General features: G+C 39.0%; 1 protein-coding gene across 21 annotated transcripts in view; it reads right to left on the bottom strand.

Annotated features, from left to right (window-relative positions):
• The window catches only part of LOC105482774 (collagen type XXIV alpha 1 chain), a 421,145-nt gene that overhangs the window by 325,608 nt on the left and 69,743 nt on the right, over positions 1-25,794 (bottom strand). For all 21 annotated transcript variants that reach the window (XR_011617622.1, XR_011617589.1, XM_071087115.1 and 18 more), the window contains one exon: positions 11,371-11,415. Coding sequence is in view for 19 of the 21 variants with exons in the window: in XM_071087115.1 (XP_070943216.1) it covers positions 11,371-11,415 (45 nt within the window). In the remaining 2 variants the exon portion in view is untranslated. The remainder of the gene's footprint in view (positions 1-11,370; positions 11,416-25,794) is intronic.

Below are 25,794 nucleotides of genomic sequence, written 5' to 3'. Positions count from 1 at the left end.
TCTGCTATACTAGAACAGCAGTAAACAAAGTAAACAAGTAAGATTTCAGCATAATCTTTATATGGCATAAACATATTCTGAGCCAACCATACCCTAGAATCACTGAGACAACCAAAGAAACTCAAAACAAACAGCATGACTTAATTCACTCTGCATTTAAAGATAGAGTTTTTAAAAAAGTTGGCTCACTCAAATCTGCAGATTGGATGGAGTAATAGAGATACAGTTGTATCAACAGCCCCTTGAGAAATCAGGAACAGAAAGTTAGGAAGCCTGCCCTAATCTTACTTAAAACACACGTTCTGAGTCAGTTAGACTTCATTCAGAATGCTGGCACTGCTCCAGCACTGCTACTATGGTTTCTGCTTTTTCATTAGTAAAATAGAATAACAGTACTCATTTTGTGGATAAAATAGAACTATGTGTAGAAATATATTTAAAAGTGGAAGTAACTACAATAACTGTATTTTTTGCTGGGCATTAGGTAAATTAACATATGTAAAACTGAATATATGACTAGAAGTTGTAGTTAATAGTAATATAGTTTGGCAAATAATAAGGGCTGTAAGTAAATGACAGCTCTTATTACTAGAGCTCACATAAATGATATAATTACCTTTCCAAATGTTTGCTGACCAATTTGAAGATATTTACAAATTTTCAAGACAAATGTCTTCTAGCAAGTCAGCTATGCTCCTCTTAATGTCCATAGTATTTTATTATTATTATTATATTTTGGCATTTGATTTACTTTTATTAAAAATAGTTAATATGTAACATTCACGTTAAATAATGGCCATTTAAATTTTGTAGTACAGTGAAAATATTAATGTAAGAGTATTTTAATTATTAACAGGCTTATTTACCCTATTATTCAATTATATCACCAAAACAATTCTCGAAGTTGAAAGATTTTTCCAATCGTTTTTTATTTAAATGTTAGAAACCCAACTATATGAAGCCCTTTATAAATTATTCACATTTTTTCAAATTCTTAGACATTTGTTTTAGGTAATTCTCAAATGATTTTAAAACAGCATTTAAATTCTAAATGATAGTTTTTTACAACTTAAGTCATAGCTTGACTCATTTAAAATATTGCCAGGGAATTCAGCAACTTTTTGGACCTCCACATAGCTGGGGTTGTTAGCTCTGCCAAGTTTTTGAGTATGCTATAGCTGGTATGGTCCAACAGAAGGGCCCATGTGTATTCTGTCCCCTTGTGTTTCTTAGGTATTTGCTAAGAGAATGTAGAGGTCATATAAGAGCTGATTTTGTTATAGCAGCATCGTGATGGTTGTCATTTGCAGGTAGTTCTGTGTCTTGAGGTCTGCAGTGCAGCCAAATGCAGTTTGCTTTACACTCTGAGAAAACATTACTGCCACATTACTGCTTACATGCCATGTGTCACAGTAAATCTAGCTACCACTTGTCTGTTTTGTACTTTTCTGAGTATATTTTCCAGTTGAGAGGATTTTTGTGGTTCTTTTTTTTTTTTTTTAATTTATTTATTATTATTATACTTTAAGTTGTAGGGTACATGTGCATAACGTGCAGGTTTGTGACATATGTATACTTGTGCCATGTTGCTGTGCTGCACCCATCAACTCGTCATTTACATCAGGTATAACTCCCAATGCAATCCCTCCCCCCTCCCCCCTCCCCATGATAGGCCCCGGTGTGTGATGTTCCCCTTCCTGAGTCCGAGTGATCTCATTGTTCAGTTCCCACCGATGAGTGAGAACATGCGGTGTTTGGTTTTCTGTTCTTGTGATAGTTTGCTAAGAATGATGGATTCCAGCTGCATCCAAGTCCCTACAAAGGACACAAACTCATCCTTTTTTATGGCTGCATAGTATTCCATGGTGTATATGTGCCACATTTTCTTAATCCAATCTGTCACTGATGGACATTTGGGTTGATTTCAAGTCTTTGCTATTGTGAATAGTGCTGCAATAAACATACGTGTGCATGTGTCTTTATAGCAGCATAATTTATAATCCTTTGGGTATATACCCAGTAATGGGATGGCTGGGTCATATGGTACATCTAGTTCTAGATCCTTGAGGAATCGCCATACTGTTTTCCATAATGGTTGAACTAGTTTACAATCCCACCAACAGTGTAAAAGTGTTCCCATTTCTCCACATCCTCTCCAGCACCTGTTGTTTCCTGACTTTTTAATGATCGCCATTCTAACTGGTGTGAGATGGTATCTCATTGTGGTTTTGATTTGCATTTCTCTGATGGCCAGTGATGATGAGCATTTTTTCATGTGTCTGTTGGCTGTATGAATGTCTTCTTTTGAGAAATGTCTGGTCATATCCTTTGCCCACTTTTTGATGGGGTTGTTTGTTTGTTTGTTTGTTTCTTGTAAATTTGTTTGAGTTCTTTGTAGGTTCTGGATATTAGCCCTTTGTCAGATGAGTAGATTGCAAAAATTTTCTCCCATTCTGTAGGTTGCCTGTTCACTCAGATGGTAGTTTCTTTTGCTGTGCAGAAGCTCTTTAGTTTAATGAGATCCCATTTGTCAATTTTGGCTTTTGCTGCCGTTGCTTTTGGTGTTTTAGACATGAAGTCTTTGCCCATGCCTATGTCCTGAATGGTACTACCTAGGTTTTCCTCTAGGATTTTTATGGTATTAGGTCTAACATTTAAGTCTCTAATCCCTCTTGAATTAATTTTCGTATAAGGAGTAAGGAAAGGATCCAGTTTCAGCTTTCTACTTATGGCTAGCCAATTTTCCCAGCACCATTTATTAAATAGGGAATCCTTTCCCCATTTCTTGTTTCTCTCAGGTTTGTCAAAGATCAAATGGCTGTAGATGTGTGGTATTATTTCTGAGGACTCTGTTCTGTTCCATTGGTCTATATCTCTGTTTTGGTACCAGTACCATGCTGTTTTGGTTACTGTAGCCTTGTAGTATAGTTTGAAGTCAGGTAGCGTGATGCCTCCAGCTTTGTTCTTTTGACTTAGGATTGTCTTGGAGATGCGGGCTCTTTTTTGGTTCCATATGAACTTTAAAGCAGTTTTTTCCAATTCTGTGAAGAAACTCATTGGTAGCTTGATGGGGATGGCATTGAATCTATAAATTACCTTGGGCAGTATGGCCATTTTCACGATATTGATTCTTCCTATCCATGAGCATGGTATGTTCTTCCATTTGTTTGTGTCCTCTTTTATTTCACTGAGCAGTGGTTTGTAGTTCTCCTTGAAGAGGTCCTTCACATCCCTTGTAAGTTGGATTCCTAGGTATTTGATTCTCTTTGAAGCAATTGTGAATGGAAGTTCATTCCTGATTTGGCTCTCTGTTTGTCTGTTACTGGTGTATAAGAATGCTTGTGATTTCTGCACATTAATTTTGTATCCTGAGACTTTGCTGAAGTTGCTTATCAGCTTAAGGAGATTTTGGGCTGAGACAATGGGGTTTTCTAAATATACAATCATGTCATCTGCAAACAGGGACAATTTGACTTCTTCTTTTCCTAACTGAATACCCTTGATTTCTTTCTCTTGCCTGATTGCCCTAGCCAGAACTTCCAACACTATGTTGAATAGGAGTGGTGAGAGAGGGCATCCCTGTCTTGTGCCAGTTTTCAAAGGGAATTTTTCCAGTTTTTGCCCATTCAGTATGATATTGGCTGTGGGTTTGTCATAAATAGCTCTTATTATTTTGAGGTACGTTCCATCAATACCGAATTTATTGAGCGTTTTTAGCATGAAGGGCTGTTGAATTTTGTCAAAAGCCTTTTCTGCATCTATTGAGATAATCATGTGGTTCTTGTCTTTGGTTCTGTTTATATGCTGGATTGTGTTTATTGATTTGCGAATGTTGAACCAGCCTTGCATCCCAGGGATGAAGCCCACTTGATCATGGTGGATAAGCTTTTTGATGTGTTGCTGAATCCGGTTTGCCAGTATTTTATTGAGGATTTTTGCATCGATGTTCATCAGGGATATTGGTCTAAAATTGTCTTTTTTTGTTGTGTCTCTGCCAGGCTTTGGTATCAGGATGATGTTGGCCTCATAAAATGAGTTAGGGAGGATTCCCTCTTTTTCTATTGATTGGAATAGTTTCAGAAGGAATGGTACCAACTCCTCCTTGTACCTCTGGTAGAATTCAGCTGTGAATCCATCTGGTCCTGGACTTTTTTTGGTTGGTAGGCTATTAATTGTTGCCTCAATTTCAGAGCCTGCTATTGGTCTATTCAGGGATTCAACTTCTTCCTGGTTTAGTCTTGGAAGAGTGTAAGTGTCCAGGAAATTATCCATTTCTTCTAGATTTTCCAGTTTATTTGCGTAGAGGTGTTTATAGTATTCTCTGATGGTAGTTTGTATTTCTGTGGGGTCGGTGGTGATATCCCCTTTATCATTTTTAATTGCATCGATTTGATTCTTCTCTCTTTTCTTCTTTATTAGTCTGGCTAGTGGTCTGTCAATTTTGTTGATCTTTTCAAAAAACCAACTCCTGGATTCATTGATTTTTTGGAGGGTTTTTTGTGTCTCTATCTCCTTCAGTTCTGCTCTGATCTTAGTTATTTCTTGCCTTCTGCTAGCTTTCGAATGTGTTTGCTCTTGCTTCTCTAGTTCTTTTAATTGCGATGTTAGAGTGTCAATTTTAGATCTTTCCTGCTTTCTCTTGTGGGCATTTAGTGCTATAAATTTCCCTCTACACACTGCTTTAAATGTGTCCCAGAGATTCTGGTATGTTTATCTTTGTTCTCATTGGTTTCAAAGAACATCTTTATTTCTGCCTTCATTTCGTTATGTACCCAGTAGTCATTCAGGAGCAGGTTGTTCATTTTCCATGTAGTTGAGCGGTTTTGATTGAGTTTCTTAGTCCTGAGTTCTAGTTTGATTGCACTGTGGTCTGAGAGACAGTTTGTTATAATTTCTGTTCTTGTACATTTGCTGAGGAGTGCTTTACTTCCAATTACGTGGTCAATTTTGGAGTAAGTATGATGTGGTGCTGAGAAGAATGTATATTCTGTTGATTTGGGGTGGAGAGTTCTATAGATGTCTATTAGGTCTGCTTGCTGCAGAGATGAGTTCAATTCCTGGATATCCTTGTTAACTTTCTGTCTCGTTGATCTGTCTAATGTTGACAGTGGAGTGCTGAAGTCTCCCATTATTATTGTATGGGAGTCTAAGTCTCTTTGTAAGTCTCTAAGGACTTGCTTTATGAATTTGGGTGCTCCTGTATTGGGTGCATATATATTTAGGATAGTTAGCTCTTCCTGTTGAATTGATCCCTCTACCATTATGTAATGGCCTTCTTTGTCTCTTTTGATCTTTGATGGTTTAAAGTCTGTTTTATCAGAGACTAGTATTGCAACCCCTGCTTTTTTTTGTTCTCCATTTGCTTGGTAAATCTTCCTCCATCCCTTTATTTTGAGCCTATGTATGTCTCTGCGTGTGAGATGGGTCTCCTGAATACAGCAGACTGATGGGTCTTGACTCTTTATCCAGTTTGCCAGTCTGTGTCTTTTAATTGGAGCATTTAGTCCATTTACATTTAAGGTTAATATTGTTATGTGTGAACTTGATCCTGCCATTATGATATTAACTGGTTATTTTGCTCGTTAGTTGATGCAGTTTCTTCCTAGCCTCAATGGTCTTTACATTTTGGCATGTTTTTGCAATGGCTGGTACCGGTTGTTCCTTTCCATGTTTAGTGCTTCCTTCAGGGTCTCTTGTAAGGCAGGCCTAGTGGTGACAAAATCTCTAAGCATTTGCTTATCTGTAAAGGATTTTATTTCTCCTTCACTTATGAAACTTAGTTTGGCTGGATATGAAATTCTGGGTTGAAAATTCTTTTCTTTAAGAATGTTGAATATTGGCCCCCACTCTCTTCTGGCTTGGAGAGTTTCTGCTGAGAGATCTGCTGTTAGTCTGATGGGCTTCCCTTTGTGGGTAACCCGACCTTTCTCTCTGGCTGCCCTTAAGATTTCTTCCTTCATTTCAACTTTGGTGAATCTGGCAATTATGTGTCTTGGAGTTGCTCTTCTCGAGGAGTATCTTTGTGGCGTTCTCTGTATTTCCTGGATTTGAATGTTGGCCTGCCCTACTAGGTTGGGGAAGTTCTCCTGGATGATATCCTGAAGAGTGTTTTCCAACTTGGTTCCATTTTCCCCCTCACTTTCAGGCACCCCAATCAGACGTAGATTTGGTCTTTTTACATAATCCCATACTTCTTGCAGGCTTTGTTCATTTCTTTTTCTTCTTTTTTCTTTTGGTTTCTCTTCTCGCTTCATTTCATTCATTTGATCCTCAATCGCAGATACTCTTTCTTCCAGTTGATCGAGTCGGTTACTGAAGCTTGTGCATCTGTCACGTATTTCTCATGTCATGGTTTTCATCTCTTTCATTTCGTTTAGGACCTTCTCTGCATTAATTACTCTAGCCATCAATTCTTCCACTTTTTTTTCAAGATTTTTAGTTTCTTTGCGCTGGGTACGTAATTCCTCCTTTAGCTCTGAGAAATTTGATGGACTGAAGCCTTCTTCTCTCATCTCGTCAAAGTCATTCTCCGTCCAGCTTTGATCCGTTGCTGGTGATGAGCTGCGCTCCTTTGCCGGGGGAGATGCGCTCTTATTTTTTGAATTTCCAGCTTTTCTGCCCTGCTTTTTCCCCATCTTTGTGGTTTTATCTGCCTCTGGTCTTTGATGATGGTGATGTACTGATGGGGTTTTGGTGTAGGTGTCCTTCCTGTTTGATAGTTTTCCTTCTAACAGTCAGGACCCTCAGCTGTAGGTCCGTTGGAGATTGCTTGAGGTCCACTCCAGACCCTGTTTGCCTGGGTATCAGCAGCAGAGGCTGCAGAAGATAGAATATTTCTGAACAGCGAGTGTACCTGTCTGATTCTTGCTTTGGAAGCTTCCTCTCAGGGGTGTACTCCTCCCTGTGAGGTGTGGGGTGTCAGACTGCCCCTAGTGGGGGATGTCTCCCAGTTAGGCTACTCAGGGGTCAGGGACCCACTTGAGCAGGGAGTCTGTCCCTTCTCAGATCTCAACCTCCGTGTTGGGAGATCCACTGCTCTCTTCAAAGCTGTCAGACAGAGTCGTTTGCGTCTGCAGAGGTGTCTGCTGCGTTTGTTTAGTTTACTGTGCCCTGTCCCCAGAGGTGGAGTCTACAGAGACAGGCAGGTTTCCTTGAGCTGCTGTGAGCTCCACCCAGTTCGAGCTTCCCAGCAGCTTTGTTTACCTACTTAAGCCTCAGCAATGGCGGGCGCCCCTCCCCCAGCCTCGCTGCTGCCTTGCCGGTAGATCACAGACTGCTGCGCTAGCAATGAGGGAGGCTCCGTGGGTGTGGGACCCTCCTGGCCAGGTGTGGGATATGATCTCCTGGTGTGCCTGTTTGCTTAAAGCGCAGTATTGGGGTGGGAGTTACCCGATTTTCCAGGTGTTGTGTGTCTCAGTTCCCCTGGCTAGGAAAAGGGATTCCCTTCCCCCTTGCGCTTCCCAGGTGAGGCAATGCCTCGCCCTGCTTCAGCTCTCGCTGGTCAGGCTGCAGCAGCTGACCAGCACTGATCATCCGGCACTCCCCAGTGAGATGAACCCAGTACCTCAGTTGAAAATGCAGAAATCACCGGTCTTCTGTGTCGCTCGCGCTGGGAGTTGGAGACTGGAGCTGCTCCTATTCGGCCATCTTGCCTTATTATTATTATTACACTTTATGTTCTAGAGTACATGTGCACAAGGTGCAGGTTTGTTACTTATGTATATATGTGCCATGTTGAAGTGCTGCACCCATTAACTCGTCATTTACATTAGGTATATCTCCTAACGCTATCCCTCCCCCCTCCCCCCACCCCAAAACAGGCCACGGTGTGTGATGTTCCCCTCCCTGTGTCCAAGTGATGTCATTGTTCAATTCCCACCTATAAGTGAGAACATGCAGCATTTGGTTTTCTGTTCTTGCGATAGTTTGCTGAGAACGATGGTTTCCAGCTGCATCCATGTCCCTACAAAGGACATGAACTCGTGCTTTTTTGTGGCTGCATAGTATTCCATGCTGTATATGTGCCACATTTTCTTAATCCAGTCTGTCATTGATGGACATTTGGGTTGGTTCCAAGTCTTTGTTATTGTGAATAGTGCCATAATAAACATACATGTGCATGTGTCTTTATAGCAGTATGACTTATAATCCTTTGGGTATATACCCAGTAATGGGATGGCCGGGTCAAATGGTATTTCTACTTGTAGATCCTTGAGGAATCGTCACACTGTCTTCCACAATGACTGAACTAGTTTACAGTCCCACCAAAAGTGTAAAAGTGTTCCTATTTCTCCACATTCTCTCCAGCACCTGTTGTTTCCTGACTTTTTAATGATCGCCATTCCAACTGGTGTGAGATAGTATCTCATTGTAGTTTTGACTTGCATTTCTCTGATGGCTAGTGATGATGAGCAGTTTTTCACGTGTCTGTTGGCTGTATAAATATCTCCTTTTGAGAAGTGTCTGTTCATTTCCTTTGCCCACTTTTTGAGGGTTTTTTTTTTTTTCTTGTAAATTTGTTTGAGTTCTTTGTAGGTTCTGGATATTAGCCCTTTGTCAGATGAGTAGATTGCAAAAATTTTCTCCCATTCTGTAGGATGCTTGTTCACTCTGAAGGTAGTTTATTTTGGTGTGCAAAAGCTCTTTAGTTTAATTAGATCCCATTTGTCTATTTTGGCTTTTGTTGCCATTGCTTTTGGTGTTTTAGACATGAAGTCCTTGTCCATGCTTATGTCCTGAATGGTATTGCCTAGGTTTTCTTCTAGGGTTTTTATGGTTTTAGGTCTAACATTTAAGTCTCTAATCCATCTTGAATTAATTTTTGTATAAGGAGTAAGGAAGGGATCTAGTTTCAGCTTTCTACTTATGGCTAGCCAGTTTTCCCAGCACCATTTATTAAATAGGGAATCCTTTCCCCGTTTCTTGTTTTTGTCAGGTTTGTCAAAGATCAGATGGTTGTAGATGTGTGGTATTATTTCTGAGGACTCTGTTCTGTTCCATTGGTCTATATCTCTGCTTTGGTACCAGTACCATGCTGTTTTGGTTACTGTAGCCTTGTAGTATAGTTTGAAGTCAGGTAGTGTGATGCCTCCAGCTTTGTTCTTTTGACTTAGGATTGTCTTGGCAATGCGGGCTCTTTTTTGGTTCCATATGAACTTTAAAGTAGTTTTTTCCAATTCTGTGAAGAAACTCATTGGTAGCTTAATGGGGATGGCATTGAATCTATAAATTACCTTGGGCAGTATGGCCATTTTCACAATATTGATTCTTCCTATCCATGGGCATGGAATATTCTTCCATTTGTTTGTTTCCTCTTTTATTTCATTGAGCAGTGGTTTGTAGTTCTCCTTGAAGAGGTCCTTCACATCCCTTGTAAGTTGGATTCCTAGGTATTTGATTCTCTTTGAAGCAATTGTGAATGGGGGTTCATTCATGATTTCATTCATGATTTGGCTCTTTGTCTGTTATTGATGTATAAGAATGCTTGTGATTTTTGCACATTGATTTTGTATCCTGAGACTTTGCTGAAGTTGCTTATCAGCTTAAGGAGATTTTGGGCTGAGACAATGGAGTTTTCTAAATATACAATCATGTCATCTGCAAACAGGGACAATTTGACTTCTTCTTTTCCTAATTAAATACCCTTTATTTCTTTCTCTTGCCTGATTGCCCTGGCCAGAACTTCCAACACTATGTTGAATAGCAGTGGTGAGACGGGGCACCCCTGTCTTTTGCCAGTTTTTATGGGGAATGTTTCCTGTTTTTGCCCATTCAGTATGATATTGGCTGTGGGTTTGTCATAAATAGCTCATTATTTTGAGATATATTCCATCAATACCGAATTTATTGAGTTTTTAGCATGAAGGGCTGTTGAATTTTGTCAAAGGCCTCTTCTGCATCTATTGAGATAATCATGTGGTTTTTATCTTTGATTCTGTTTATATGCTGGATTACGTTTATTGATTTGCATATGTTGAACCAGCCTTGCATCCCAGGGATGAAGCCCACTTCGCAATTAAAATGCAAAATTATTTCAGCTGTTTCTCAAAGTTAACACAACTTTTGCCTCTTTTTTTTTCTTTCTGGAAACAAATAGAATAGAAAGCAAGAACTGACTAGAATATACATTTTCCAACCTTTAAAATTGGTTTTAGACTGTCCTAAAAAGTATATGACCCTTAGAGATAATATATATACCGCCACAACTAGTTTATGGAGCAGTTTTGTGAGTGAACTGGTCAGTAATGACTCATGGCCAATTTTCCACTTGTGAAGTATCAGGTTTCCTCTGTTGGAATCCACGTTTCTGCCAAAGCAGTATCCTACAAATTTTTTTCTCCCCCGGGACTAATCCCACTCACCCTTCTCATCTTTTTCTCTCGTAAATGCTCAAATGCTTTTCAGTACATGTTGATTTGCAGGAAACTGATATTACATGTGTTACAGATACATATATCACTTTGCTTGCCATGTCTAGTAATTAGTAATCTTGAAAAGTTGTGCTTCAGGGACTGAACAGAGTATACTGTCTAACTTAACATGAATGAAAGGGAAAATTGGCTTTGTTTCTTCATTTATAGCTTTCCTTCAGGTACCATCCATCACATTTCTTCCTGGATCTCCCTTTAAGGCTTCCTGAGTCTCTGTGCTGATTCTTTAATAGCAGTATCCATCATCATAGTCAGTTTCTAATATCTTACCCTTTTCACTGTTATAGTCACACTATATTTTCAATATAGTAACACTATAAGAGATATGACTTTTTTTCTATGATATAATGATATATTATTTTCTGATGAGAGAGAAGCAGTTACATGATCAAAAACTAAATAGTTCCAAAACTATTTTGACTTTTAAATATTGTGTATGTGTACTATGGACAATGATATATGTACTATTCTAATTTGGACTGTTATTGAAATTTATTTGCATTTCCTCAGGAAAAGGTCAGGGAACAATCAGCTATGGATTGGGCTTTAGTGAACTGGTAAGCTCCTGAAATTGTACAAAAAAGTCAAGTCTGTGTGTGTGTGTGTGTGTGTGTGTATGGATATGGATATTTTCTGGGAAAGGATTCAAAATATTTATGAGATTCTCAAAGAGGTCTGTGAACTGCAGAAGTTTAAGAGCTACTAGTCTGAAACATATGGGGCAAAAGCAAAAAATGAATAACAGTGAAATAATATCTGGTATAGTTTTTTAAATAAAAAGGTCTACAGCTAATCAATTAAAAGGTTGTCCTGCACTAAACAGAGTAAAAAATCACTGCGAAGAAAAATTGAAAAAGTGGGGGCAAATAATCTCTCAATGGTGTTCTCTAATATGTGTCTTTTTCACACATGATATAAGTAGTATAAAGGAAGTACCTACTTGTTCACCTCGAAGTCCTGGGAGTCCAGGATGTCCTTTGAGACCCTGCAAAAGAATAAGCAAAGACACTCTATGAAAAGTAAACTCATATGCGCCAAATAACGAAACATAGGTTGCAAGTTGCCTTATATCCCAACTTTTGGTTTCCTCTTCAATACAAATTTAATTGTTACTAATTTATTTCTTATTAAACTTAATCTTTTTTATTTAATAAGAATTACTTTTTTATTAAATAACAAATTCTTTTAATAATGTAATCTTGCATGCTTTTTTTCTTTCTTTTTTTTTTTTTTTTTTTTTCTGAGACAGAGTCTCGCTCTGTCACCCAGGCTGGAGGGCAGTGGCGCGATCTCGGCTCACTGCAAGCTCTGCCTCCCGGGTTCACGCCATTGTCCTGCCTCAGCCTCCTGAGTAGCTGGGACTACGGGCGCCTGTCACCACACCCGGCTAATTTTTGCGTTTTTTAGTAGAGACAGGGTTTCACTGTGTTAGCCAGGATAGTCTCGATCTCCTGACCTCGTGATTCACCCACCTCGGCCTCCCAAAATGCTGGGATTACAGGCATGAGCCACCGTGCCCGGCCTTCTTGCATGTTATTTGAATGACTTGTTACTATCAACTAAAATGGTAGCATAGTACTGAATAGAGAGTAAAGCACAGTATCTTTTATAAAAGGTTCATATCTAGCAATGGATATGTTAAGTTTGCTGAAGCTTTTAAAAAGTTAGTTTTAGTTGAATAATGCTAAGACAAATGGTCTCAGACATAATCTGTTTGTAATTATTGAAAAACTGGATCATATCCAGGCAGTTCCTCTAACCCAAATCATTGTCATAACACCCCAAGAATGACCTAACTCAAAGAATCATGAGGCTACTCACAGGTTCATCAAAAGGGGTTCTATAAAGTTGTCTAGGGAATTAGTAATAAAGAATGTTTTCCAAATAATAGAAGCAAAAGAAAATCTTACTCTCTATAAGTTAACACCCAAAGCTATAAAATAGACAATATCTTTCTTCAAGAAAGATATAGGGACAAAATAAAGGAAACTAAAAGAAAGGACAGGAAGAATGAAATAAAGAAAGATTTTGGAGCTTATTTGTACAGTTCTACATAAAAATCAGTGATTTGATCTACTGTTTACCACAGGATTTTGGTGCATACAAAAGAAATTCCTTTTCTTAAGGACTTAAAATATAACTCAAAAGCCTGAAATAAATCATAGTTTACGAATATCAAAAATTTCCAATTAATATACTGCAAACTAAAGACAAATTTCCTGGGTTTCAGAATATAGCCCAATGCAGTGAAAGAATTATTCAGTATTAATCACTGAGGGTTTATCAGAAGAGATGAGTTTGGATTAATGGATGAGAGAAGGGAATGACACTTTGGTTAAAAAACATCATTTAGAAGAGGTGCCTATTTGAAAACTAAAGGAATGATTTCAACAGCTTTTGTGATGTTAAACTTAAAACAGTTTAACTGTTTTTACATTTTTAAAGAGAGTTCAAGATTAGGCTAATTACATAATATAATACATATCGTGCTCAGTTGTCTAAATGTTTACACAAAATTCCACAAGTAAAATATCTACAAAGCTTAGTTTTTTCACTTTTTACAACAGGAGATAAGAAACATCCTCAGTGCTAGACAGTGGTGGTGGCTCCCTGGGATGAGGCAGCAGCTCTAGGAGAGTGTGAGCTGGAAGTTTCCTGGAGGATGACAAATAAAGAGCCAGGGTAGGAGGCTCATAGGTTACAGAGACTCTCTGCCATGAGCCTATTTCCTTTTCCTATTTTTTTTAAAAAAGTATGTGTTTATTTATTTACTTATTTTAAATTCTGTGAACCCTTGAATCTAGCTGTCTAGCTAGATGCTTGATTTTCTTTGGCCAACACCTGTTTTTCAGATCAGAGTTAGTTTCCTCACTAGCCTATAATGAAACAAAATGCAATGGTGGCACAATTTTATTTTAGCTTATTTTCCCCAAATCACTCCATAATAGTGAACTATGTGTATATGTTAATCATGGTATCTTCTGTATGTACACTTCTCTTTAAAGGGGTTCTTCTTCATTCAGAGACCCTGACAAGGTGGCAGCACCGTGCAGTCATGATCTGTTTTTTATGAACTCACTCCTTCCCCACCTCAGCCACAGGACTTGACACTTAATCTAAGGGAGGACAATATAAGTCAGGCCAGTAGCTTACAAAATGACTTGGAATAAAGATTTATTTAAATAAATTCATTCATTCATTCATCCATGTCAATAAAGTTTTATTTAAATAAAAACAAGCTGGGCCAGGCAAATGGCATTCCTGTAGTCCAGTTACTTAAGACGCTGAGGTGGGAGGGTTGCTTGAGCCCAGGAGCTCAAGTCCAGTGCGGGCAACATAGCACCCTCTTAAAAAAAAAAAAAAAAAAAAAAAAAAAAAAAAAAAAGGACAAGCTGGGCCAATAAAAATCTCTTTTTTAAAAAAATAAAGTTTATTAAAACAACAATAGAAAAATGCAAGTACTTAACAGTGGGGGTAGGAGGGAGCTAGACAGATTCACAAAGAAAGGCTAAGAGGAAGAGTAGGGTCGCTGAGATGCTCCAAGAAAGCCAGAGTATACATAAAAATTAGAAATAGAAATTATGTTAAGACAGTTGTCAGAGGACAAGATAACACAAAAAAGCAGATGCAGAGAAAGTAGATAAGTACTGGTAGAAAAGTACAATAAAAGATTCACAAACTAATGCTGCTAAGATACAGCTGCTTTGAATCAGTGTGTATGTCAGACCAAGTCATATTACAGTACCTGGCTTTAGATTCCATGGGATCCCTGTTTCCTTATTGCTGCAGAGAGGATTGAAATAATCACTGTTTCTTGAAATATCCTAAATCCCCTTTCTAAGCAATCCGAAGAGCCTAAGTAAAGCAATTTTTGTTTGTTTTACTGATAATAACAATGAACAGATCAAGCCATCTTGATCTTGATCTTGATCCAATTTTACCATAAACTAGTCATATTGTTAACATCAATGTCTTAATTTGTAAAGTGACAGCTTTCAATTACATTTTTGCTAAATTTTTTTATTGATTAACTACTTTGACTACTGTAATCTATAAGAAAGTCATTACTTTTTTCAATGTAGCTGTCACTGAGTAAAAAACAAAGCAGATATAAGAGTTACTTCAGGAAGGCCAGGCGCAGTGGCTCATGCCTGTAACCCCAGCACTCTGGGAGGCAGAGGCAGGCGGATCATTGGAGGTCAGTAGTTCGAGACTAGCCTGGCCAACATGGCGAAACCCGTCTCTATTAAAAACACAAAAAAATTAGCCAAGTGTGGTGGCTTGTGCCTGTAATCCCAGCTACTTGGGAGGCTGAGACAGGAGAATTGCTTGAACCCGGGAGGCAGAGGTTGCAGTGAGCTGAGATCGCTCCACTGCACTCCAGTCTGGGTGACACAGCAAGACTCCATCTAAAAAAAAAAAAAAAAAAAAAAAAAGAGTTATTTCAGATTTGGAGACATAGGGAGAATTCATGTAAGGTCAGTGTACATATCAGAGAAAAATCCAGATTCAGGCACCCATGGGGCACTTCCTTAAATGCTCTAAAACAAAGATGGGACTCTGGAGTGGGCAAAATGGAAGAGAGTGGGTTAGGTAGGAGGCTATTATGACAGTCTAGGTCAAAGATAATGATAAGTTAGCCTAGGTTGGTAGAGTTAAAGATGATACCTAAGCACTTGAAAAAGCTTAAGCTTAATTTAAGCTCTTCATTTTACTCACTGTAGTGTTCCCATTGTCTGGTACATAGATGTTGCTTATTAATTAACTGGTGGAGAGACATGGATGGAAGAATGAATGAATGAATGAATGAATGAAAAGACTTGGATTAATTTAAGAATCACTTGGGTAGAAAAATAGATTCTAAGTATTTAATATGGTAACTCTATTATCTGAATGTTGAAATGAAAGGTAATAAACAGAATAAAGACTTCCTTTCTGTTATTTTAAAATATGTATTTGTAATATACTGAAGTTATCTCCACTATTATGTACTTTCATTTATTCCCATATGCCTTATTTGTTTTCTACTTAAACACTAGTCTCTAAAGTTTTTAAAAGCAAAGGGGATACATTCCTTGGAAAACTGCCTACATTCAAGCTTTGGCATAGCTCCACTCTAGGGATTTTATTTTTAAAAACTAGTTTATATTATGGTCTTTTGAAAATATTTTTTGAGTCATTATTTTCTATATTCATACAGGAAGAATAACAAAAATGTTTCCATAACTAGCATATGATTTTTCTCTGATTAGCATTCTGAAAACTGAATACATTCCTTAAGGAATGCCAATAGGAAAATTTACAAATTGTTTCAATACAGATTTAAAACACATTACAATAAATTACAGAAGTGTCTTAATTTTTGTTGTAATATAAAATCAGTTTACAAAGGAGTGCAGAGTAAGATGGCAAAATAGAAGCCTACGCTATTCGTCCCCTCCGCATCGCTGGAACATCAAATTTTAACAACTATCCACACACAGTAAAACATAGTTACAAGAAGCAAAAATCAGATGAGCAATAGCAATCACTGTACCTGGTTTTAACTTAATATTGTGGAAAGAGACACTGAGGAGGACAAGCAATACAGTCTTGAATAGTGAATGCCACCCCTCCCCGATCTCCGTGCAGTGTGGAAATAGAATCTGTGCACTCTAGGAAGGGAAAGCTCCGTGACTGGGAGACTTTACATTGAACTCAGTACTTCCTTGTCACAGCAGGAGCATTTGGACCAGCCCTAACCAGAAGGGAATCGCACATCCTCAAGGAACAAGAGTTTCTTGGCAAGCCTTACTTACCACCATGGGCTGAAGTGCTCTGGGGTCCTAGGCAAACTTCAAAGGCTGTCTAGGACACAATGACTGCAATTCCTAGGCTATGCCTAGTGCTAGGCTGGGCTTACAGCCAGTGAACTAGGGAGGAATGTGAACTAGGGAGACAACAGCTGGCATGGCTAAGGGAGTGTGAGCACCATCCCTTCCCCAAGCCCAGGCAGCGCAGCTCATAACAAGGAAGGTGACTCTTTCCTTCTGCATCAAGAGAGAAGAGTGAAGAGTAAAGAGGACTTTGTTTTGCATCTTGGATACCAACTCAGCCACAGTGCAACAGTGCACCAAGCAGAGACGTGAGACCCCCATTTGAGGCCCTAGCTCCTGAATAACATTTCTAGACACACCCTGGGTCAAAAGGGAACCTGCTGCTTTGAAGGGAAGGATCCAGTACTGGCAGAATTTATCACCTGTAGACCAAAGAGCCCTTGGGCCCTGAAAAACCACCAACAATACCCAGTGAGTATGCTGTGGGCCTTGGGCTCTGAGACATGCTGGCCTTCAGGAGTGGCCCAGTACATTCCCAGCTGTGGTGGCTACAGTGAAAGACTCCTTCTGTTTGAGAAAAGCAAAGGGAAAAAGAGACAGGATTTTGTCTTGCACCCTATGTACCAGCTTAGCCACAGTAGGGTAAGGCAATTAGCAGGCTCTTGGGGTCCTTGAGTGCAGGACTAGGATCTTAGACAGATTTCTGGACCCGGCCTACTGTGCTGAAGGATGAGTCACAGGCCAGGCAGCATTTAACACAAGCTGATGGAAGACAGCCCTTGGCCTTTAAGTAAACATTGGTGAAAGCCTAGCAGAAACCCCCATGGACTAGTGTTGGTGGCCACAGGGAAGGGCTTATTTGCCTATGGAAATTACTGGGAAGAGTGGGAAGGACTCTATTATGGTTTGAATGCCAGTTTAGCCACAGTAGAGCAGAAGAGGAGGTAAGTTGCTAATGTCTTTGACTTCAATCCCTGGCTTCCACACAGCATCCTTGGACACACCCTGGGCCTGGGGGAAACTCATCACTCCAAAGGGAAGGGCCTTGGGTGAAGCCCAGTAGCTCATGTCTGACCCAGCACAGTTCCAGTGGTGACAGCCACAGGGGTGCCTGTATCACCACACCCCCAGTTCCAGATGGCCCAGCAAAGAAAGAGAAAGAGACTCCATTTGTTTGGAAGAAATTAAGGGAAAAGAATAAGAGTCTCTGCTTGGTAATCCAGAGAATTCTTTCAGATCTTATGTAAGACCACCAAGGCGTACGGTACCTCTACAAAAACCACAGTGTTATTGGGCTTGGGGCCCAAATCCCTTCAAATACTTGGAAAGCCTTCCCAAGGACAGGCACAAACAAGCCCAGACTGTGAAGACTACAACAAATATCTAACTCTTCAATGCCCAAACACCAGTGAACATCTACAAGTAACAACACCACCACAAAAACATGATCTCACCAAATGAGCACGGGGCCAGTCCTTGAGAAACAGGGAAATATGACCTTTCAAATGGAGAATTCAAAATAGGTGTTTTGAGGAAACCCAAAGAAATTCAAGATAACACAAAGAAGGAATTCAGAATTCTGTCAGAAAAATTTCACAGATTGAAATAATTAAAAAGGCTCAAGCAGAAATTCTAGAGCTGAGAAATACAACTGATATGCTGAAGAATGTATCAGAGTCCTTTGATAGCAAAACTGATCAAGCGGAAGAAAGAATTAGTGAGCTTGAAGACAGGCTGTTTGACAATATACAGTCAGAGGAGACAAAAGAAAAAAGAATAAAAAACAATGAAGCACACCTACAAGATGGAAAACAGCCTTAAAAGGGAAAATCTAAGAGTTATTGGCCTTAAAGAGGAAGCAGAGAAAGAGAAAGGGTTAGAAGGTTTATTGAAAGGGATAATATCAGAGAACTCCCCAAACCTACAGAAAGATATCAAGATTCACATACAAGAAGGTTATAGAACACCAAGCAGATTTAACCTAAAAAGACTACCTCAAGGTATTTAATAATCAAACCCTCAAACGTCAAAGATTAAAAAATGATCGTAAAAGTGGTGAAAGAAAAGAAACAAATAACATACCATGGAGCTCCAATACATCTGGCAGCAGACTTCTCAGTGGAAACCATACAGGCCAGGAGAGAGTGGCATGACATATTTAAAGTGCTGAAGGAAAAAACAACTTTTACCCTAGAATGGTATATCCAGCAAAAATATGCTTTAAGCATGAAGGAGAAATAGACTTTCCTAGACAAACAAAAGCTAATGGATTCCATCAACACCAGACCTGTCCTATAAGAAATGTCAAAGGGAGTCATTCAATCAGAAAAAAAAGAATGTTACTGAGCAAGAAGAAACCATCTGAATACAAAACTCACTGGTAATAGTACGTACACAGAAAAACACAGGCTAATATAACACTGTAATGGTGGTGTGTCAACTTCTCTTGAATTAAGTGGAAAGATTAAATTAAAAACCAATAAAGAATAATAACTACAACTTTACAAGACATAGTATAAAAACACAAAAAAACGACAAAAAGTTTAAAAATGGGAGGATGAAGTTGAGACAGAGTTTTTATCAGTTTTCTCTTTACATGTTTGTTGGTTTATGCAATCAGTGTTAAGTTGTCATCAGTTTAAAATAGTGGGTTATAAGATAGTATTTGCAAGCCTCATGGTAACCTCAAACCAAAAAAACATACAACAGATCCATAACAAATAAAAAGTAAGAAATCAAAGCATACTACTAGATAAAAATCACCTTCACTAAATGAAAACCTGGAATGGGAGGAAAGAAGGAAGAGAAGACCACAAAACAACCAGAAAACAAATAACAAAATGGCAGTAATAAGTCTCTACTTATCAGTAATAACACTGAATGTAAATGGACTAACTTCTCCAATCAAAAGACATAGAGTGGCTGAATGAATGAAAAAACAAATCTCAATGATCTTTGCCTGTAAGAAACACACTTCACCTATATACACACAGACTGAAAATAAATGGATAAAAAAAGATACTCCGTGCCAATGGAAACCAAAAAAGAGCAAGATACTTATATCAGACAAAACAGATTTCCAAACAAAAACTATGAGAAAAAGAAGGTCATTATATTGTAATAAAGGGGTCAATTCAGCGAGAGGATACAATGATTGTAAATATATATGCATTAAAGCACCCATATAAATAAAGTAATCATTACTGGAGCTAAAGAGAGAGATAGACCGTACCACAATAATTGCTGGAGACTTCAATACCGCCACTTTCAGCACTGGACAGACTGCCCTGACAGAAAATCAACAAAGAAACATCAGACATAATCTGCACTACAGAACAAGTGGACCTAATAGATACCTGCAGAACATTTCACCCAATGGCTGCAGAATAGACATTTTTCTCCTCAGCACACGGATCATTCTCAAGGAGAGGTCATATGTCAGGTCACACAACAAGTCTTAAGACATTCAAAGAAACTGAAATAATATTAACCATCTTCTCTGACCCCAATGGAATAAAATAACAAAGGAATTTTGGAAACGACACAAACACATGAAAATTAAACAGTATGCTCTTGAATTGACCAGTGAGTCAATGAAGAAATTAAAAACGAATTTGGAAAATTCCTTGAAATAAATGATAATGAAAACACAACATATCAAAATCTATGGGATACAGTGAAAGCAGTACTAAGAGAAAAATTTATAGCTATAAGTGCCTACATCAAAAAAGAAGAAAATTTTCAAATAAGTAACGTAATGATGTGTCTTAATAAACTAGGAAAGCAACAGCAAACTGAACCCCAAATTAGTAGAAGAAAAGGAATAATAAAGATCAGAGTGGACATAAATTTGAAATTCATTTCAATACAATATAAAAGATCATTGAAACAAAAACTTGGTTTTCCGAAAAGATAAACAAAATTGACAAATCTGACTATGAGCAACTATGTGCCAATAAATTGGAAAATCTAGAAAAAATAAATAAATTCCTAGACACGTACAACCTACCAAGATTGAACCACAAACCAAGATTGACAACTTGAACAGACCAATAACAAGTAATGAAATTAAAGCCTTAATAAAAAGTCTCCCAGAAAAGAAAAGCCCAGGACCCCAAGGCTTCACTGCTGAATGCTGCCAAACATTTGAAGGAGAAATAATATCAATCCTACTCAAACTGCTCCAAAAAACAGAGGACCAGGGAATACTTCCAAACTCATTCCATAAGGCCAGTATTACCCAGATCTCAAAACCAGACAAAGACACATCAAAAAAAGAAAACGGTAGATGACCTAGGCAAGATGGCCGAATAACAGCTCTGGTCTGCAACTCCCAGTGAGATCAATGCAGAAGGCGGGTGATTTCTGCATTTCCAACTGAGGTACCCAGCTCATCTCATTGGGACTGGTTAGACAGTGGGTGCAGCCCACGGAGGGCAAGCAGAAGCAGGGTGGGGTGTTGCCTCACCTGGGAAGTGCAAGCGGTCAGGGAACTCCCTTCCCTAGCCAAGGGAAGTCATGAGGGACTGTGCCTTGTGGGACATAGCTATCCAGCCAAGATACTACAGTTTTCCCACAGTCTTCGAAACCCACAGACCAGGAGATTCCCTCAGGTGCCTACACCACCAAGGCCCTGGGTTTCAAGCACAAAACTGGGCAGCCATTTGGGGAGACAAGCTAGCTGCAGGAATTTTTTTCATACCCCATGGTGCCTGAACACCAGTGAGACAGAACTGTTCACTCCCCTGGAAAGGAGGCTGAAGCCAGGGAGCCAAGTGGTCTAGTTCAGTGGATTCCACCCCCACAGAGCCCATCAAGCTAAGATCCATTGACTTGAAATTCTTGCTGCCAGCACAGTAGTCTGATATTGACCTGGGACGCTCGAGCTTGGTGGGGAGAGGGGCATCCACCATTACTGAGGCTTGAGTAGGTGGTTTTCTTTCACAGTATAAACAAAGCCACTGGGAAGTTCAAAATGGGTCAAAGTTGCTGTAGCCAGACTGCCTCTCTAGATTCCTCCTCTCTGGGCAGGGCATCTCTGAAAGAAAGGCAGCAGCCCCAGCCAGGGGCTTACAGATAAAACTCTCACCTCCCTGGGTCAGAGCACCCGGGGGAAGGGGTGGCTGTGGGAGCAGCTTCAGCAGACTTAAACATTCCTGCCTGCCGGCTTGGAAGAGAGCAGTGGATCTCCCAGCACAGCACTTGAGCTCTGCTAAGGAACAGACTGCCTCCTCAAGCGGGTCCCTGACCCCTGTGCCTCCTGATTGGGAGACACCTCCCAGCAGGGGTCAACAGACACCTCATACAGGAGAGCTCTGGCTAGAACTAGTAGGTGCTCCTATGGGACAAAGCTTCCAGAGGAAGGAGCAGGCAGCAATCTTTACTGTTCTGCAGCCTTCGCTGGTGATACTCAGGCAAACAGGGTCTGGAGTGGACCTCCAGCAAACTCCAGCAGACCTGCAGCAGATGGGCCTGACTGTTAGAAGGAAAACTAACAAACAGAAAGAAATAGCATCAACATCAACAAAATGGACGTCCACACAAAAACTCCATCTGAAGGTCACCAACATAAAAGACCAAAGGTAGATAAATCTATGAAGATGAGGGAAAAACCAGTGCAAAATCCTGAAAATTCCAAAAAGCAGAATGCCTCTTCTCCAAAGGATCACAACTCCTCACCAGCAAGGGAACAAAACTGGATGGAGCATGAGTTTGACAAATTGACAGAAGAGGCTTCAGAGGGTGGGTAATAACAAACTTCTCTGAGCTAAAGGATCATGTGCTAACCCAATGCAAGGAAGCTAAGAACCTTGAAAAAAGGTCAGAGGAATGCTAACTGGAATAACCAGTTTACAGAAGAACATAAATGACTTGATGGAGCTGAAAAACACAGCACAAGAACTTGGTGAAGCATACACAATATCAAGAACTGAATCGATCAAATGGAAGAAAGGATACCAGAGATTGAAGATCAATTTAATGAAATAAACCATGAACACAAGATTAGAGGAAACAAAATGAAAAGGAAAGAACAAAGCCTCCAAGAAATATGCGACTATGTGAAAAGACCAAACCTATGTTTGATTGGTGTACCCGAAAGTGACAGAGGATGCAACCAAGTTCGGAAACACTCTTCAGGATATTATGAAGAACTTCCCCAACCTAGCAAGGCAGGCTAACATTCAAATTCAGGAAATACAGAGAACACCACAATGATACTCCTCGAGAAGAGCAACCCCAAGACACATAATCATCAGATTCACCAAGGCTGAAATAAAGAAAAAAATGTTAAGGGCAGCCAGAGAGAAAGGTCGGGTTACTCACAAAGGGAACCCCATCAGACTAATAACAGATCTCTCTGTGGAAACCCTACAAGCCAGGAGAAAGTGGGGACTAATATTCAACATTCTTAAAGAAAAGAGTTTTCAACCCAGAATTTCATATCCAGCCAAACTAAGTTTCATAAGCAAAGGAGAAATAAAATATTTTACAGACAAGAAAATGGCGAGAGATTTTGTCACCACCAGGCCTGCCTTACAAGGAGGAAGCACTAAATAGGAAAGGAAAAATCAGTACCAGCCACTGCAAAAACACACCAAATTGTAAAGACCATCGACCCCATAAAGAAACTATATCAATTAATGGGCCAAATAACCAGCTAGCATCGTAAGAACAGGATCAATTTCACACATCACAATATTAACCTTAAATATAAATTGGCTAAATGCTCCAATTAAAAGACACAGAAGAGCAAATTGGATAAACAGTCAAGACACATCAGTGTGCTGTATTCAGGAGACCAATTTAATGTGCAAAGACACACTTAGGCTCAAAATAAAGGGATAGAGGAATATTTACCTAGCAAATGGAAAGCATAAAAAGAAGGGGTTGCAATCCTAGTCTCTGATAAAACAGAATTTAAACCAACAAAGATCAAAAAAGACAAAGAAGGGCATTACATAATGGTAAAGGGATCAATGCAACAAAAGAGTTAACTCTTCTAAATATATATGCACCCAATACAGGAGCACCTGGATTCATAAAGCAAGTTCTTAGAGACCTACAAAGAGACTTAGACTCCCACACAATAATAGTGGGAGACTTTAACACCCCAATGTCAATATTAGAGAGATTAACGAGACAGAAAATTAACAAGGATATTCAGGACTTGAACTCAGCTCTGGACCAAGTGGACCTAATAGACATCTACAGAACCCTCCACCCCAAATCAACAGAATACACATTCTTCTCAGCATCACATTGCACTTATTCTAAAATTGACCACATAATTGGAAGTAAAACACTCCTCAGCAAATGCAAAAGAACAGAAATATTAACAAACAGTCTCTCAGACCACAGTGAAATCAAATTAAAACTCAGGATTAAGAAACTCACTCAAAACCACACAACTACATGGAAAATGAACAACCTGCTCCTAAATAACTACTGGGTAAATAACGAAATTAAGGCAGAAATAAATAAGTTCTTTGAAACCAATGAGAACAAAGACACAATGTACTAGAATCTCTGGGACACAGCTAAAGCAGTATTTAGAGGGAAATTTATACCACTAAATGCTATAGGGAAATATCTAAAATCAACACCCTAACATCACAATTAAAAGAACTAGAGAAGCAAGAACAAATTCAAAAGCTAGCAGAAGACAAGAAATAACTAAATCAGAGTAGAACTGAAAGAGATAGAGACACAAAAAACCCTTCAAAATATCCGTGAATCCAGGAGCTGATGCTTTGGAAAGATTAACTAAATAGACAGACCGCTAGCCAGACTAATAAAGAAGAAAAGAGAGAATAATCAAATAGACACAATAAAGGGGATATCACCACTGATCCCACAGAAATACAAACTACCATCTGAGAATACTATAAACACCTCTACGCAAATAAGCTAGAAAATCTAGAAGAAATAGATAAATTCCTGGACACATACACCCTCCCAAGACTAAACCAGGAAAATGTCAAATCCCTGAATAGACCCATACTGAGTTCTGAAATTGAGGCAGTAATTAATAGCCTGCCAACTAAAAAAAAAGCCCAGGACCAAATGGATTCACAGCTGAATTCTAACAGAGGTAAACAGAGGAGCTGGTACTATTCCTTCTGAAACTATTCCAAACAATAGAAAAAGAGGGACTCCTCACTAACTCATTTTATGAGAACAGCATCATCCTTATATCAAAATCTGACAGAGACACAAGAATAAAAGAAAATTTCAGGCCAATATCCCTGATGAATATCGATGCAAAAATACTCAATAAAATACTGGCAAACTGAATCCAGCAGGACATCAAAAAGCTTATCCACTATGATCAAGTCAGCTTCATCCCTGGAATGCAAGACTGGTTCAACATACACAAATCAATCAACGTAATCCATCACATAAACAGAACCAATGAAAGAAACCACACAATTATCTCAATAGATGCAGAAAAGGCCTTCAACAAAATTCAACAGCCCTTCATGCTAAAAACTCTCAGTAAACTAGGTATTGATGGAACGTGTCTCAAAATAATAAGAGCTATTTATGACAAACCTACAGCCAATATCATACTGAATGGGTAAAAGCTGGAAGCATTCCCTTTGAAAACCAGCACAAGACAAGGATGCCCTCTCTCACCACTCCTATCCAACATAGTATTGGAAGTCCTGGCCAGGGAAATCAGCAAGAGAAAGAAATAAAGTGTATTCAAATAGGAAGAGAGGAAGTCAAATTGTCCCTGTTTGCAGATGACATGATTGTATATTTAGAAAACCCCATTGTCTCAGCCCAAAATCTCAATCTAATAAGCAACTTCAGCAAAGTCTCAGGATACAAAATCAATGTGCAAAAATCACAAATATTCCTACACATCAATAACAGACAAACAGAGAACCAAATCATGAGTCAACTTCCATTCACGATTGCTACAAAGAGAATAAAATACCTAGGAATCCAACTTACAAGGGATGTTAAGGACGTCTTCAAGGAGAACTACAAACCACTGCTCAAGCAAATAAGAGAAGACACAAATAAATGGAAGAATATTCCATGCTCATGGATAGGAATAATCAATATCATGAAAATGGCCATACTGCCCAAAGTAATTTATAGATTCAATGCTATCCCCATCAAGCTACCATTGACCTTCTTTAGAGAACTAGAAAAAACTACTTTAAATTTCATATGGAACCAAAAAAGAGCCAGTATGTCCTAGGCAATCCTAAGCAAAAAGAACAAAGCTGGAGGCATCACACTACCTGACTTCAAACTATACTACAAGGCTACAGTAACCAAAACAGCATAGTACTGGTATCAAAACAAAGAGATAGACAATGGAACATAATAGAGTCCTCAGAAATAACACCATACATCTACAACCATCGGATCCTTGACAAACCTGACAAAAACAAGAAATGGGGAAAGGATTCCCTATTTAATAAATGGTGTTGGTAAAACTGGCTACCCACATGCAGAAAACTGAAACTGGACTCCTTTCTTACACCTTATACAAAAAATAACTCAAGATGGATTACAGACTTAAATTTAAG

The sequence above is a fragment of the Macaca nemestrina genome, chromosome 1, assembly GCF_043159975.1.
Source record: "Macaca nemestrina isolate mMacNem1 chromosome 1, mMacNem.hap1, whole genome shotgun sequence".
NCBI classification, from domain to species: domain Eukaryota; kingdom Metazoa; phylum Chordata; class Mammalia; order Primates; family Cercopithecidae; genus Macaca; species Macaca nemestrina.
Note: the sequence above shows the minus strand (reverse complement) of the source record. Positions and strands in the feature narration are given on the sequence as shown.